At 38.0% G+C, this 17,692-nt stretch overlaps 1 protein-coding gene across 1 annotated transcript in view; it reads right to left on the reverse strand.

The window, feature by feature from the left end:
- Positions 1-838: 838 nt before the first annotated feature.
- The window catches only part of NAA16 (N-alpha-acetyltransferase 16, NatA auxiliary subunit), a 112,612-nt gene continuing 95,758 nt past the window's right edge, over positions 839-17,692 (reverse strand). The window contains exons 13-20 of the mRNA XM_074961485.1: positions 15,782-15,910; positions 14,945-15,158; positions 9,058-9,251; positions 7,786-7,894; positions 6,873-6,971; positions 6,411-6,554; positions 2,745-2,842; positions 839-2,431 (exon numbers count right to left, since the gene is read on the reverse strand). Of these exons, the coding sequence (XP_074817586.1) occupies positions 2,231-2,431; positions 2,745-2,842; positions 6,411-6,554; positions 6,873-6,971; positions 7,786-7,894; positions 9,058-9,251; positions 14,945-15,158; positions 15,782-15,910 (1,188 nt within the window). The 3' untranslated portion in view covers positions 839-2,230. The remainder of the gene's footprint in view (positions 2,432-2,744; positions 2,843-6,410; positions 6,555-6,872; positions 6,972-7,785; positions 7,895-9,057; positions 9,252-14,944; positions 15,159-15,781; positions 15,911-17,692) is intronic.

Here is a 17,692-nt window from a genome sequence, read left to right on the forward strand (position 1 = left end):
CTTTTCAGAGGGGCTTCGACCATTCTGGAAGCTTGAAAGCCACAGACCTAGTTCATCTACCTGCCAATGATGTTTGTTCTTTACACTATATTTTCCTACTGCTTTCTTAGGTAACAGATTGTTGACATGGTGCTATGAATATTCTGTCTTGGGGGTAAGGCTAGGCTTTATTCAAGATTTATAAGATCAAGATGAAAAGCAGATCCCAGTGGCATTCCTATCACGCCATACCTGTATCTATAGTACTTCTGCCTTTATTGGGTGTTGGATTACACCTTCATCCATTTGGACACCAGTTTCCAGACCAAATATTGAAAATGGATGCTGGGTGAGTTAACTGACTTTTACACCTTAGGCTGCTTCAGAAGCAAACAGATTCAAAGGGTGCTTTGGCTCAATGGCACATAACTGCAGTCAGATGCTTTTCCCTGTTTATGCTTGAGTCATCTATACGTAGGCTACTTTCCCCACCTAAAGGCATTATGAACGTCAGTTTGGGGCAAGACGACTGATGAGACAAAAGCTACTTGTAGAGGTCTCTCAGAGAAATCAGTTACAAAACCATCTATGAGGTTGTGGGTGCAGGAATTATTTTTTCAGAACTTACACAGGATTCAATGTGGAACTGCCAGTGACTGTGGAATTGAGGCTAGGAGCATTCAAGAGAAAAAATGTGTGTTAAATGGATTTTCTACTTTAAAATTGTGTGGCCACAGAATCTGCAAAAAATTAAAACCAAAGGCAAGTGTGTACAAAATAATTTATTACAGCATAACATATGTTGGCATTATTTTACAGTGAGCTTTTCATTCAACAATTTTGAATCTAAACAGATGACACACAAAGGAGACCATTTTAATTAGAACAGTTTATTTGTCTTAATAAAATCCCCCTTCATGAACTTATATTAGCCTTAGAGGGGCTAGTTAATATTACTGAAAATATTTACACTACAGTGAAATAAAAACAAATCTGACTGAATGATTCCATTGCAGTTTCCAGAAAATGTATTTTTTTGTACAAGCCACAGTATATTTAGGTTTTGATAGCAGTTCTTGTAGAATGCAAAGCTGTCATATGTAGTCATTTTGTCCTGCAATATTATGCTTTAAAACAGCTATGTTAAGTTCAGACTTTCATTTTGATGTGTTGTATATTTTATGCACTTATTAGTTAATGCACCAGAACACAGAATAAGAAAGAGGTTCATTGTGATTTGTAGTCAGCCTATTTGTGCTCCCTTAAATAATTTTTAAATATAAAATGCACTCCTCAACTACTAGTTGCTTTTGTAGCACTTAAAGCAATAGTATTTAGGCAAGAGAAGTATTAAATTTATCCGCTATAAGTCCACACCTAAGACTTTTAATGGAGGTATACAGTAAACTTACCAGTGAATTTTTATGATCCTGAGGAGAACCATATTCCCCATTATTGTACCTTATGCATCTGCCCAAAACTGGAGTAGCTTTTCCAAACCAATAAATGGCAATGAAAAAAGAAAGAAGACAGGCAGACAGACAATGGTATCGAAACCGTATCATATTCACTATTATTTCAGGGAACTACATGTAATCAACTGTTTTTTAAAATGTTAAACCATTCAAAAATGCAAGGAAACAATAGCTATGGAACAAAAGGTAGATAGAAAAGAGTTTCTGAAAACTCTTACCATCTATTTTTAACCAAACCTCCATATCCACCAGCAATAGTTCCATATAAGACACAGAATTGACAAGAAACATGCAAACAGCCAACATTTACAGTTATGTGCTTCAAAAAAAACCAAAAAGGACCAAAATTAAAGAAACCAAAACCAACAGAACAAGATGACGGGGGTTGATACAAGCAGCACTTTTCAGTTCTAATTTGCTAAAATCTGCTCAACGGATAATTTCATCACCAAGAAATTATTATATGTACTTCTAAATGTAACAACACTTAGGTGAAAGTAGTCTTTAATGTCCATAATTTGGGGATTTTTTTGTTAAAAGACTTAAAACAGTACAAGAATAAACATGACAAATGTTGATTAGAGATAATGTTTACATAAACATTGGCAGTTCTTGTTGGATGAAAAACACGCTAACAGCATACTCCATTTTCATTTAAGCATCCAAATATTTCATTTTATACCTGTAAGATATAAAAACTGAATCCTGGAAAAGTAAACCTGATCTGCATCCCACCAGTCTGTAGGTATAGTCAAATATTTTATTTGTACACTACTTCAAATTTCATTGGACAGCACATCATGGTTAACGGCTGTATGGTTCACTGATGCAAAGCTACTGTCATCCTCATTTGTGGCAGGCATAAAGGCAGACGTAAAAGGAAACAGTTTATGACATGCTGTCCGATACTCTTCATATTGGGTGTGGCAGCTTCCGAAGCTGCCATCAAGCAGTGCCTCGAAAACCTTTGTTAAAGTCTAAAGAAACAAGAACAGTTAAATTTAGTCTAGACTATTTTATTACCAAAGAAAACATGGGGCTCTGTAAATCTCGCTTGCATGATTAATGAATGCAGTGCCCTCTGCTGGCAATAAGTGTCATTGTCCTTGTTTACAGAAGTCTGACATCGAGAATATAATTTTAACCAAAATAAAAATATTCCTTTTAATATTAATAATCAAGATTCAGAAATATTAACCGGGTACATGTATCTTGTGCTTCGTATAACATGCTCAAGACCACCTACTTTGTCCCTAAATATACAAAGAGGTTACAATTAAATTAGCTTACCTTCACATTTTTGTCTCTCATAGTTTCATCTAATCTAGTAGCAATAGCAATTGCTTTCTCCTGTCTTGATTTGTCTAGGAAATACATCATCTTAGCACCTTAAGCATAAGAAGAAAAAAAAAAGACATTCGATCAGACACTGACAACATTCTTTGGTAAAATACTTGATTTATTGTAAAATTATAAACTGATACAGAAAACAATCCAAAAACAAAAAGGAAGATATCGTGGACTGGGGCTTTCTACAGATTTTAGAACATATCAATTTTTCCATCCATTATATTTTATATAAGAAAATTATATTTTCACATTTTACTTATTATAAGCGATGACAGCACAAATATTTGATAGTACATTAAGAGCATAAGGATAAAGTAAAGCTGTAGCTCTGCTACTGACAAAAATGAAATGCTCACTAGAAACTTTGCTTCAAATTTTCACTAAAATGTTAATAGAAATAGGATGCCTGAGGCAACAGTTAATAAGGAAAGAGGTCAACAGGCAGAATAGGGAAACAATATCTAGATAACTAAGTCATTCAAGTCAGCATGCTAGTTGAGATGCACCCTACAATGATAAAGGAACTGGCAGATGTCTTTTTAGAACTAATGTGAATTATTTTTAAAAAGCTCTGGAGTTAAGGTGAGCTGCTAGAATAATGATAATTAATCATGTGGCAGGTATGACAGGCCTTTAAGAAGAATTATAAGAAGAAGAATTACAAATTTACGTAATTTGGCATCCTACCTGAATAAATCCAAGGGCATGAACAGACATTGCCCCTCTCCCAAATATGAACACAGAGAAACTAAATAAGCACACAACCTACTTGCAAGGAAAAATATCAAAAAAAATATCAAAAAAAAATATATATAAAAAAACCCCTACTTTTTAGGTTTTGACCTAAAAAGTAACTAGATAAAAGCAGCACCATCTTACTCAGATCTATGCCTTGTCTGTAATTCAGTCTCATATTTGCTTACTATATTATTTTCTCATTAAGTTTTTATAGCTTTTTTTCTGATTGCTCTATGGAACAAAACACCTAAGAAGGGGTGAACTGGAATATGTTCTGTCTTGTGGAATCAATAATTATTCATTAAATAAATGTAACCAATTTAAATGCAAGTCCAATGAAGACTATAAGGTAGCACAGGGCTGTCATCAAAGACTTAATTTAGCATGCAGAATCTTTTTAGTGATGATGCCCATAACAGGGTGGTTTACCTCTTAAAGAGCCAGGGCAGCCTGGAGCAACCAGCCCTGCTCTAGAGAGGAGTCCAGCAGGTAGCTGGTGGGAATCAGCGAACCCAGCTGGGCAGCATCAAGTGATTGGGGCTGATGATTCCCAGCTGGGGGATATAAATGAGGACCCCAGACTCCACATGAGAGTCTGGGACAAGGAGAGGGCTGGGTGTACACTCTTCTGTAGCTGCAGAAGAGGACTGTGCGGGGGCAAGTAGCCCTGAGGATTCCCCAGACTGGGAAAGTCCTGACTAATAAGCTGCCATGGGTCAGAGGACCCCATAACATAGGTAGGGAACAGGACTATTATTTTGTTGTTTCATGTTTCAATTTTTTTTTTTTATGTTGGAGAATAAACACAACCCTCAAGCACAGGCTAGAAACTGAACTGTGCGTGGCCACTTGTACGCCCCAGGATGGTGATTTAGCCCACCAGCCTACAATGCCCAAGAAAGAAAGAACCATCCAGCTTGCCTTGCAGATTCCAGTATTGGGTGTGCAGGACTGGCAATTATAAGAGACGTAGACTGCAATGAAGGTTTGTAGGCAAACCCAAACTTGATTATGCTGAAACAGGTGACAGCGTGATGCAGTCACACAAAGTTAATCTACATTACAACCCAGGACCATCCTTTTCTCCAACAATCCTATCCTCTAAATATTCTTGCTAACAGTACTGAACACACTGTAATGCTCCATAAACCATTAATCTTAATCTGTGCCACTACAATACTCGATTTACTGGTTTCCAGCCACTTAAAATACCCTAACCACTGGACTGTTAATGACTTAAACAGTCTTTTATCCATAGTGAAACAGTCACTAGGCGAGAGAGAATATGATTTTGTAAGTCCAGGAGTTAAGGCACCTGCCCAGGAGGTCCTGGGTCCAGTCCCCTTACTTTAGTCACCGTTTCATTATTTATCTACAGTGGAACAGCTTCAACTAAGGTAGACTGAGGGAGCCCCACATCAGAATATCCCATAGCTCAGTAGTCAGCACACACTCCTGAGAGGTGGGAGACCCCCTGTTCAAATATCTCGTCCACCCTCTGAAAGAGACGGGGGAATTGAACCGGGGTCTTCTACCTCCTAGGCAAATGCTGTAACCAGTGGGCTAGAAGTTATAAGGTGGTCACTTCTTCCTCCTCCTGTTTTGTGTGGAATGAGGCAGACATCTAACTCATTCCTGGAAGAAGTCACTTAGGTGCCTCACCACCTGACTCCAGGCAATGAGATCCTGTTTGTGGATTGTAAGCAGAGATAGGAACATGAGTCCTGGCTGCAGGGAAGCACCTATTTCCATGAGAGGGACAGAGCTTAGCCCACATGCTTCTCCTCAGCATCTTCTATTGGCTTGCCAACACAGCTCCCCATCTAGCATGCTGGGTTTTGTGGATCATATTCTTAGGCACCTATCTGTCCCCATTCACTGTATAGGAGCCCAAGTGTTTAACTTGGCTTTGTGGAATGCAGTGTTGCTGTGATTTTCTAGGCATCTAAAAGTTAGGTGCTCTGATGCTCAATATGGCAATGCTTAAGTCCCTTCATTGATCCCACTGTAAATGTCTGATAAATGTGAAGACTCTTCTCACCTTCAAGCTGCTGGAAGGGAAAAGTTTTATTTTCTCTCACCCATGCCGCTGTCTTCCTGAGGAGGAGATTTCTATTCTAAACTATTTTTATCCAGAGCCTTCTGGCCACTCCACTCCACTCCTCTACCCTACCCCCAAGTTGTTTTGTGTGTCCTGCTGCCACTTAGTATCTTAACTGACCACTCTTAAGCAGCAGCAACAAGAGCAGCGTAAAATTGACATAATTCTTGACTTTTCCGTCATTACCCAGTGTTGTGAATAGCACAGGTGAAAGTTACCAGTCTTGTTGTTTCATTCTGTTGCTGCTGCTTTGAAAAGCTATGAGCAGAAGCAGAGGCACTCCAGCTAAGTGGAAAATAAGGAGGGAGGACTGTTTACATTACAAAGGTTTTTTGAGACCACAAGGGATAGAAAATTATTTTTCTTTTAAAAATAAATCCTGTAGAAACGGAAAGCTTCCCACATGAGGCAGTGAGTGGACAAGAGGATTGTTAAAGCCCTTCAAACAAACGGACATTTCAAAAATAATTTGTATCTGAGCCTCTGGCATATTCTAATTGGAATGAAGAACAGAGAAAGACATTAACTTGATTGGTTTCAGAATGATAGCCGTGTTAGTCTGTATCAGCAAAAATAATGAGGAGTCCTTGTGGCACCTTAGAGGCTAAGAAATTTATTTGGGCATTCTTCAGATGCATGGAGTGAAAAATACAGTAAGAAGAATGCACAAATAAATTTGTTAGTCTCTAAGTTGCCACAAGAACTCCTTGTTATATTAACTTGATTTACCATCATTTAACATTTTCATAGCATCAAAATAAACAAACCTGAGAGCAGATGCAGAATGGAGGTAGCATTATGTTTGAGAAACTCTTCGTTAAAACTTTCCAAATCTTTGTTAACAAAGATTTTCTGCATTTCTTGAGTTAGGACCTTGTTCACAATTTCTGGGAGATTACTATGATCAGATACTTAAAAAAAAAAAAAAAAAAAAAAAAAAAAGCAGAAAGAGTTACCGTTGCTGCTATTGTTCCAGACAAACTTCAAGTCCAGTAATACACCACTTTAGCACATACACACACAATGGTTGAAATCAGTATTATAGAAGTCAGTATTTTACCATCTTTGATTTTCAGCAAAATATTAGAGGGCTTCAATAGGTTCTGATGAAATTCTGAACACTTTGTATATAAATAATGCAATTTTTTGCCGCGTGTCTATTTTAAATATATTAGTGTTCCTATACTATTTAGACACTAAAATATCTACAGCTGCTTCATTGTACATACCAGATTTAGAGAATTTAATCAAACATTCATGTAGCCATGGATTATTATTGTTGATAGCAAAAGCTCTCTTGACAGACTGCAACATTAACAGAAACTTTCCTGTGCAAAAAACAAGAATCAAAAAACCAAAACCAAGGTTATATACACACACTTCCCTTTAACTTTTTGTATTCCTTTAAATTTCAATGCAGACACCGACCCAAATCTTTAACTTTCTCATAAATATACCCCCAAATGCCAAACACGGTTAGATTTAGTTAAAAAAAAGTTAGGCATATTTTTACTTTTCTCTTTTCAGAAATTTAAAAACAAAAAATCAGTGTTTTTACAAAGTGATGATAGCAATGTTTTCTGAAAAACCCACCAACCATGTAAAAATAAGTCTAATATTTAGGTGTCTAGCTTTTACAGGAAGTTATCTCCCCAATTCCTTTGTGATTTCATTAGTAAATCTAATGCAAATATTAGAAACACCAAATCTTATGCAGAATTGTCATATCTGTACTCTCAATACGCAAATACATATAGCACATTGTGGTAGCCCCTAACTTCATTCCATTTTAGAAGAGCTGCTGCTCACAGTTATTAGCAACATTGCATCAGGTACATTAGTCTAATTTTTTAATTGCTGAAGAATTACAACTGGAAATATTTTTTCCTCCATATCTCATTAGCATATAGTCTTTATATAATTCCTTTATTCTTAAAGTCAGTTTTAAGAACAAATTATGTGCTGCCAAAGAAAGGTGACATGGTATACATTAAGTTTTCTGTAATATTTATCCATTAATGCTAGGCATGATGGAAACTCTTGTCTCAGTAAGTTAGTAAACGTAGACTACAGCTGGGTAAAAATAGGTTGAAGAAGGATTAGAACATTTGGAGAAAAAATTAAAATTTGCATATACTTTACCTTTTCTAAAGTATATTTCAAATGCTAACAGATGTGTGTCTATGTTATCTGCAACAAGATTCTTAAGTGGCATAAGGAACTTAATAGCTTCCTCTAATGGATTTTTGACCTGTTTTAATAGAAGACGAAATTAAGGTTATGTAAAAAGGAGGCATCTATCACTAATATATATATAATCTTTTAAAAAGATTAAGCTTTCTATGAATTTCAACCACCATGCAGTGACAGATTAGCCATTTTGTTTTTTTGAACAAAACAACACAAATAAAAAAACCACACACATGCCTGTCCTGGTCCCACTATTCACAGCAAGGAAAAGAGTACTTCAGTCACCTATCTGATTTCTAGAGTATTGGCACAAAACAGAAAAATCTTCATTTATACTCAAGAACGCATTACCTATAGAGCTTTAGAGATCACATAGCCAACCAGTAAACCATGACGACACCTGTCTGAAGTAAACTGAACCAAGAAACATGTATTTGAATAAACAGTTTATATATCATTGCTGTCTTTTGACCATTTTAAATTGACCCCCGCTTGACTATAGCTACATGTGGCATTACCGCCACGTATTTCAGATGGGTACCTTCTAACTAATATCATAGTGGTAACAAAAATAAACATCTGAACTAATTCATAATTAAAAAATAGTTTCAGATGTTTACAAACAAATGTACTTAAGTCCTCATGCCAAATTTTGTGGCTGTCAATCACATTTTCCTATTTTTTCCTCTACTTTCCAGCTGTGGAAAAGACCTATATAAACGACAGGGGACACAGCTGTACAGAAGAACAGTGCCTACAAAAATCTGACAATGGCTAGGTAGCTGATGTTCCAAGACCACTGCCTATCATGCTAACCAGCATCGTCTCATTGTTTCCTGGTGCTCCCTCTGATTCCACCTGCTGTTTTAGACCATGGGGTGTGCGTTTGTTTGTTTGTTTGTTTTAAAAAACACACAATTATCAACAAAGTGCTATCAAATGCACAAACTAAACATACTGGAGAAAAAATGAACTACCATTTTTTCTGTAATCTTTTATTTAATTATAGGTGTTATAAAAATGGTCGGCAAATTTGTTTTGTACAAAAATGATTTTTAAATTGATTTGTCCCTTTAAAAGGATTTTTAAATCTCACTTTAAAAGACTTCCAATGTTACAATCTTCCAGAAGTGTGTGGGGATGGGAGTGGGGGAGGGGTGGCCAAAGAGAATATCACAAGATGAACTGCCATAAATTTTACATAACAAGTAACACAATGCTTACTCTCTCCAGTTTTTCAGGAACTAATTCTTCCTTGGGACCACTAGTTTCCTCCTCTTCCTCATCTCGTTTTTTCTTTTGAGTCTTTTGCTGTCGTTCTCTTTCTGCATGCTTTCTCTCCTCTTCAAGTTTAGCTTTCTTCTGTGCTCTTCTCTGCTTGCTCAGCATTTTCTTCAGTTCTTTGGCTGAAAGGTTTTCTATAGATAAAATAAGTTTAAATTAACATCTGATTTATACAGACTCAGAATTTCAATAATAATCTTGGTTTTTCCTCAAACAATATATGGGCATCTCTAGACTTTTCATATAGGGAAAGGAGAGATGTATTTGTACAGAAATTTCAAAAAGAAACCTTTTTCACTTATCAGTAAAATGCACCGATTACTATGTAGTCTAATATTACTGACATTACACTTTCAACAGAAAACATTTTGTAATCTTAAATGCCAAGGTTTATATAAATAATATAAAAATGAAAGTCCAGAAACTTAGAAATATTTATTTAAACCATGAGTCAGATGAAGTGTGAAGTTTGGAAATCCTATATTATTATTTGCATCCTGGGACATTATTAGAACACTGTGTACTCATACCGTGTCTTTCATCCAAAGATCTCAGGTCGCCCAACAAAAGCTGGATGACATTTTTCTTGGAGACTAAACTTAAATTCACCTTATTTGAGCATGAGCTTTCTCACTTCATCGGATGCATAGCATATTGTGGAAACTGCAGAAGACATTATATACACACAGAGACCATGAAACAAAACTTCCTCCCACCCCACTGTCCTGCTCATAACAGCTTATCTAAATTGATCATCAAGGAGGGCCATTTCCAGCACAAATCCAGGTTTTCTCACCCTTTCCCTCCCCCCCCCCCCACAGACACACATACAAACTCACTCTCCTGCTGGTAATAGCCCATCCCTCTTTGAAACTTCTCTTCATAATGCGCATGATGATCAAGGTGGGTCATTTCCAGCACTAATCCAGGTTTTCTCACCCCCCCCCCCACCCCACACACACCCCTCCAAAAACCACACACACAAACTCACTCTCCTGCTGGCAATAGCTCATCTTACAATGTGCACAGCAATAATCCAAGTTTAACCAGAACGTCTTGGGGGGGGGGGGGGGGGGTTGTAGGAAAAAAACAAGGGGAGATAGGCTACCTTGCATAATGACTTAGCCACTCCCAGTCTCTATTCAAGCCCAAATTAATAGTATCCAATTTGCAAATGAATTCCAATTCAGCAGTTTCTCGCTGGAGTCTGGATTTGAAGTTTTTTTGCTGTAAGATAGCGACCCTCATGTCTGTGATTGCGTGACCAGAGAGACTGAAGTGTTCTCCGACTGGTTTATGAATGTTATAATTTTTAACATCTGATTTGTGTCCATTTATTCTTTTACGTAGAGACTGTCCAGTTTGACAAATGTACATGGCAGAGGGGCATTGGATACTCTCATAAAAAACCAACCTTCCACACAAACTTCCTCGTGGCTGGATTTTACCAAAACTAGACAAGCCATTTACAACGCACACTTTACTTCTCTACAAAAGAAAAAGGACACTAAACTTTCTAAACTACTACAGGCTACAAGGGGCCACAGCAATGGTTCCCTCAACCCACCCAGCAATATTGTTAACCTATCCAACTATACTCTCAGCCCAGCAGAAGCAGCTGTCCTATCTCGGGGTCTCTCCTTCTGCCCCTCCACCCCCTCGAACATGATACAGTTCTGTGGTGACCTAGAATCCTATTTTTGACGTCTCCGACTCAAGGAATATTTCCAAAATACCTCTGAACAACATAATGATCCACAGAGGCCTGCCTACCAACATTACAAAAAGAAGGATTCTAGGTGGACTCCTCCTGAAGGTCGAAACAGCAGACTGGACTTCTACATAGAGTGCTTCCGCCAACGTGCACGGGCTGAAATTGTGGAAAAGCAGCATCACTTGCCCCATAACCTCAGCCGTGCAGAACACAATGCCATCCACAGCCTCAGAAACAACTCTGACATCATAATCAAAAAGGCTGACAAAGGAGGTGCTGTTGTCATCATGAATAGGTCGGAATATGAACAAGAGGCTGCTCGGCAGCTCTCCAACACCACTTTCTACAAGCCATTACCCTCTGATCCCACTGAGAGTTACCAAAAGCATCTACAGCATTTGCTCAAGAAACTTCCTGAAAAAGCACAAGATCAAATCCGCACAGACACACCCCTGGAACCCCGACCTGGGATATTCTATCTACTACCCAAGATCCATAAACCTGGAAATCCTGGGTGCCCCATCATCTCAGGCATTGGCACCCTGACAGCAGGATTGTCCGGCTATGTAGACTCACTCCTCAGGCCCTACGCTACCAGCACTCCCAGCTACCTTCGAGACACCACTGACTTCCTGAGGAAACTACAATCCATTGGTGATCTTCCTGATAACACCATCCTGGCCACTATGGATGTAGAAGCCCTCTACACCAACATTCCACACAAAGATGGACTACAAGCCATCAAGAACACTATCCCCGATAATGTCACGGCTAACCTGGTGGCTGAACTTTGTGACTTTGTCCTTACCCATAACTATTTTACATTTGGGGACAATGTATACCTTCAGATCAGCGGCACTGCTATGGGTACCCGCATGGCCCCACAGTATGCCAACATTTTTATGGCTGATTTAGAACAACGCTTCCTCAGCTCTCGTCCCCTAACGCCCCTACTTTACTTGCGCTATATATATTCATCATCTGGACCCATGGAAAAGAAGCCCTTGAGGAATTCCACCATGATTTCAACAATTTCCATCCCACCATCAACCTCAGCCTGGTCCAGTCCACACAAGAGATCCACTTCCTGGACACTACAGTGCTAATAAACGATGGTCACATCACCACCACCCTATACCGGAAACCTACTGACCGCTATTCCTACCTATATGCCTCCAGCTTTCACCCTGACCACACCACACGATCCATCGTCTACAGCCAAGCTCTGCGATACAACCGCATTTGCTCCAAGCCCTCAGACAGAGACAAACACCTACAAGATCTCTATCAAGCATTCTTACAACTACAATACCCACCTGCGGAAGTGAAGAAACAGATTGATAGAGCCAGAAGAGTTCCCAGAAGTCACCTACTACAGGACAGGCCTAACAAAGAAAATAACAGAACGCCACTAGCCGTCACCTTCAGCCCCCAACTAAAACCCCTCCAACGCATTATTAAGGATCTACAACCTATCCTGAAGGATGACCCAACACTCTCACAAATCTTGGGAGAAAGGCCAGTCCTTGCCTACAGACAGCCCCCCAACCTGAAGCGAATACTCACCAACAACCACATACCACACAACAGAACCACTAACCCAGGAACCTATCCTTGCAACAAAGCCCGTTGCCAACTGTGCCCACATATCTATTCAGGGGACACCATCACAGGGCCTAACAACATCAGCCACACTATCAGAGGCTCGTTCACCTGCACATCCACCAATGTGATATATGCCATCATGTGCCAGCAATGCCCCTCTGCCATGTACATTGGTCAAACTGGACAGTCTCTACGTAAAAGAATAAATGGACACAAATCAGATGTTAAGAATTATAACATTCATAAACCAGTCGGAGAACACTTCAATCTCTCTGGTCACGCAATCACAGACATGAGGGTCGCTATCTTACAGCAAAAAAACTTCAAATCCAGACTCCAGCGAGAAACTGCTGAATTGGAATTCATTTGCAAATTGGATACTATTAATTTGGGCTTGAATAGAGACTGGGAGTGGCTAAGTCATTATGCAAGGTAGCCTATCTCCCCTTGTTTTTTTCCTACAAACCCCCCCCCCCCCCCTAAGACGTTCTGGTTAAACTTGGATTATTGCTGTGCACATTGTAAGATGAGCTATTGCCAGCAGGAGAGTGAGTTTGTGTGTGTGGTTTTTGGAGGGGGGGGTGTGTGTGTGTGTGGGGGTGGTGGTGGTGAGAAAACCTGGATTAGTGCTGGAAATGACCCACCTTGATTATCATGCGCATTATAAAGAGAGGTTTCAAAGAGGGATGGGCTATTACCAGCAGGAGAGTGAGTTTGTATGTGTGTCTGTGGGGGGGGGGGGGGGGGGGGAAGGGTGAGAAAACCTGGATTTGTGCTGGAAATGGCCCTCCTTGATGATCAATTTAGATAAGCTGTTACGAGCAGGACAGTGGGGTGGGAGGAAGTTTTGTTTCATGGTCTCTGTGTGTATATAATGTCTTCTGCAGTTTCCACAATATGCTATGCATCCGATGAAGTGAGCTGTAGCTCACGAAAGCTCATGCTCAAATAAACTGGTTAGTCTCTAAGGTGCCACAAGTACTCCTTTTCTTTTTTCTTTTTACGAATACAGACTAACACGGCTGTTACTCTGAAACCTTAAATTCACCTGTTACCCTTAGTTCAATATCATCTTAATGCTCTTGCTAATATCTTGCTCCTAAAACATTCATATTATACTGGAGTGTTTGTACCCTTCAAGTGCATAGACTTATACTACCTTCTAAAGTAAGTTTAACTGTTATATAGCATAAATAATTTATGTACAGCTAATGTACTAGGTTCTTCATAAGAACATAAGAGAAGCTTCCACTATAAACAGACAGACAACTTGGTGGAGAAAAGAAAAAGTGACATAAGTGCATTGAGCTGTGCTGTAAAACGTGCATCTTGTTATACATGATGTATTGTAAAAAGAAAAGGAGTACTTGTGGCACCTTAGAGACTAAACAAATTTATCTGAGCATAAGCTTTCGTGAGCTACAGCTCACTTCATCGGATCTGATTGTATCCGATCAAGTAAGCTGTAGCTCACGAAAGCTTATGCTCAAATAAATTTGTTAGTCTCCAAGGTGCCACAAGTCCTCCTTTTCTTTTTGCGGATACAGACTAACACGGCTGCTACTCTGAAACCTGTCATGATGTATTATGTAATTTATTATACTCTGAAGGGAGGACAAGGATTTATTGGTCTCACATATGTCGATTCTTCCTGTCCTTTAAAAAAAATTAAATCATCATCTTTGAATTTCTTCCCCTTGATCAATGCTATCTCAACATTAAGATGCTCTGGATACATGCAATATTCTAGTTGCAGCATCACTGGTGCATGGGTGGGAAGTACAATCTTTAGATGCTTTGCAGGCATACTGCGTTTGAAGAACCTCATAACTAATTTACTCGCCATTATTACCCCCTTAAATTCTTCACATTTACACTTTCTGAGAAAATATTTTTCCAAATGAATACCAGTTTCAAATTATTTCCCAGATGTATTCACTTGTATTTTGCCAAGTTGAAGCTCAATTTATTTCCTGTACATAATTCTAACATCTCTAGGTCTCTCTGTATGTTTTCTCCAGGCACAGTGGTAGGTATTTTGCACACAAAATGTATTGTGGTGTTTACCAGTTCTATTAGATTATTAATATATTAACTACATTAGGTCTCACACCAATTACTGCAGCAATCCATTGACTACCTTCCCCTAAACTCAATACATGATTGTTTTATCATTACCTCTTCATTTATTATTTTCCTGGTTTAAGATCTATGTAATGGTGTTCATATCTAAAACAAGATGAATTTTTAGAATATATTTTATATACACCAAATGCTTTACTAAATTCAACCGATATCTACTAGTTTTGTAGTTTGATAAAAAAAGCTTGTCTGTCATAATATTTATTCTTGACTATTTCTTTTCAGTTACTTATCAAACATTCAAGGACAGAAAATGAAAACTTCTGTATGTTACAATATATAATAATTTTATAGCCTGCAATATTATTTAGCTAAGTTTTAATTTGTGTTATTTACACATATTGGCCTCCATTACTGCCTAGGTACCTGAATTCACTTCTTGTTCTTTGCTTTCATTGGTTAGAGGATTATCATGTAGTTTCAAGTAGATTTCAATTGCTGATCGAGCAGCCTTGAAATAAAAGGCATGTTTTCTGAGAACATCTTCCAATCTCAAAAGGTCTACGTAGGCCCGAAGAGTCATCTTTCTCATGCAGTATGTGTGGAAGTCAAACTGATCATCTGTAATCTCAAAAAAATGCTAAAAAAACAAAAACCAAGATCACACTTAAATCCTTTCACCGATTTTCTGTTCATTACCATTTAGATACAAAGTGGAGTAACAAGTAGCATTATTTGCAACCCTGACATATCTAACACAGAAAATAAGAGACAACCATTTATTGTTGAAATGTAGCTAAGAGAAATCCTCCCTCCATCTCTTTTAAAAGCAAGCTAACTTAATTTACCCAAAAAACAAACGCTGCCCGCCCCCGTTGATGTGAACAGCAATTTGTATTGTTCCGAATCCATCAGAAAATACTATCCCATTTTATTTTGTTTTTAAACAATATATACATTTTTGAACAGGTAGAAGAGAGATGGCACAAAGCAATGTAAGAATAGGTTTAGGTAACATGTCAAAAAGATTTATGGTTATTGGACTTTTCATTTACTTTTTTTTAATTAATAGTTACATTAACAAAGAACAAGATCTGTTATCCATTAAGTTAACACACAGATTATATAGCATTTTTAAAAAACTGCAGTATTCAGAGTTTTAAATGTGAAGAATGCCATGCTGAACTGATTGAGGCAACCAATATTTACACTGCATTATGAAAAAATTTATATAGGAACAGACCAAACTTTTTACCTACTTACCCTTTCCACTTCATGACATTTTTTCAAAGCATCACCACACTTCCCTAGTCTCTGATAAGCTGAAGCGCATTCAGTCTGGAACCACATACACTGCATCTCATTTAGATTTTCCATAGCAGATGTCCCTTCCTAAAATGAAGATATTCATAACTGGTGAAACCAATAATTTATCAACTGCTGTATACCCTTTTCCTCACACATGACTTTTGTTACTAAACAACCATTCACTCATCTATAAACACACTTGCAATACAATAAAAAATAGCGATAACTGCAAAACCTCTCTTATTGAATAGTTATTGACATTCTGAAAAGAAAAAAAAAATCACTCCCGCTCAAACTGATCCTTCTTCCAGCCTCCTTGTTTCTTTAAGTGGTACTTCTGCAAAGCCACATGGGCACAGATTAATATGCTTGAAAAATATCTCAATATTTTTTGAAGATAAATTCAAACAAGAAAAGAGACAATTGCCTCTTCTAAGATTAAGAGGCAGTGAAATATCAGACTCATTTTTATGAGAATCTAAGTTTCTGAAGGATTCGTTTATTCTTTTTTGCCTGAATCAGAGGAAGCACCTGCTAGTTTAAAACCAACAGGTATATTTACTGGTTTGTTGCTAGTACCTCTACTGATCCCAAAGTTTTATACTCTGGATTTGGAATTAAAAATAAATAAAAATTATTGAGGAGTATAGGATTTTTTTAAATATAAATTTCAAGATTTTAGATCAATAAAAACTATTGAATAAATTGGAAGGCACGTTCTGCATAAACTATCAAAATAATGACATACAAGAAACCAAGTTTGCCATCAAATTATCAAAACACTTAAGAGGAAAGGAAAACACTACTAAATAATCTAATTCTGACATATAAATTATTTAACACTTAAATGCATCTTTGTCTTAATTCTGTATTATCAAAAACAATAGACAGACTGCATTACTACATCTGAAGAAAATACTACAATTGTTCCATTAATACGTGAAAATATAAATGTCAGCTGATAAAAATATCAACAAACATCTAGATCAAAACTTTCATAGATTATACAACAAAAGAGTCAACAAAGACTTCCATTGATATTCTAAGAAAACAAAGACATCTTATTTTCCACAGTACAAAAAACTTTATACAAAAACTAAATGGCACACTAAATCAAACCAGATCCTCCCTCACCCGCACTTAGTGAAAAAGTTCTCTGCTTATAGGAATCACCAGACTACACTGTGGATTTCTACAGTTTCTGGAAACTGACAAGCAGTGAGCACCTTAGGTAGAAGAATGGTATTTCTGAAGTGCTGCTTACATTTCTGGAATTATACAAACTGTTTTGCAGTGAGGACCTTAGTTTTTACACTCACGTGAACGCAGACATCATGGACTTTATAAGCAGGGGGCTACAAGTTAAGTTTTCAGGAGTGCATAAAAGTGGCTTAGGAGGTTAAATCAATGGGAATTAGGTGCTTAGGATTTTCAAAAGCACCTAAATAGTAACAGATGTCTATCTGCATCTTTAGGTGCCAAAATAGCTTTGAAAAACTGGCCCTTAGAAGCCTAAGGCTATGTCTACACTACAAAATTAGGTCGAATTTATAGAAGTTGGTTTTGTAGAAAGCGTTTTTATACAGTCAATTGTGTGAGTCCCCACACAAATGCATTAGTTGGCATTTAGTTGGCGGAGTGCGTCCACAGTACCGAGGCAACCGTCAACTTCTGGAGCGTTACACTGTGGGTGGCTATCCCACAGTTCCCGCAGTCTCCGCCGCCCATCTGAATTCTGGGTAGAAATCCCAATGCCTGATGGGGCAAAAACATTGTTGCGGGTGGTTCTGGGTACATATCGTCAGGCACTCCCTTCCCTCCCTCTCTCCGTGAAAGCAATGGCAGACAATCGTTCCGTGCCTTTTT

The sequence above is a fragment of the Natator depressus genome, chromosome 1 (genome assembly GCF_965152275.1).
Source record: "Natator depressus isolate rNatDep1 chromosome 1, rNatDep2.hap1, whole genome shotgun sequence".
In the NCBI taxonomy this organism is placed as follows: domain Eukaryota; kingdom Metazoa; phylum Chordata; order Testudines; family Cheloniidae; genus Natator; species Natator depressus.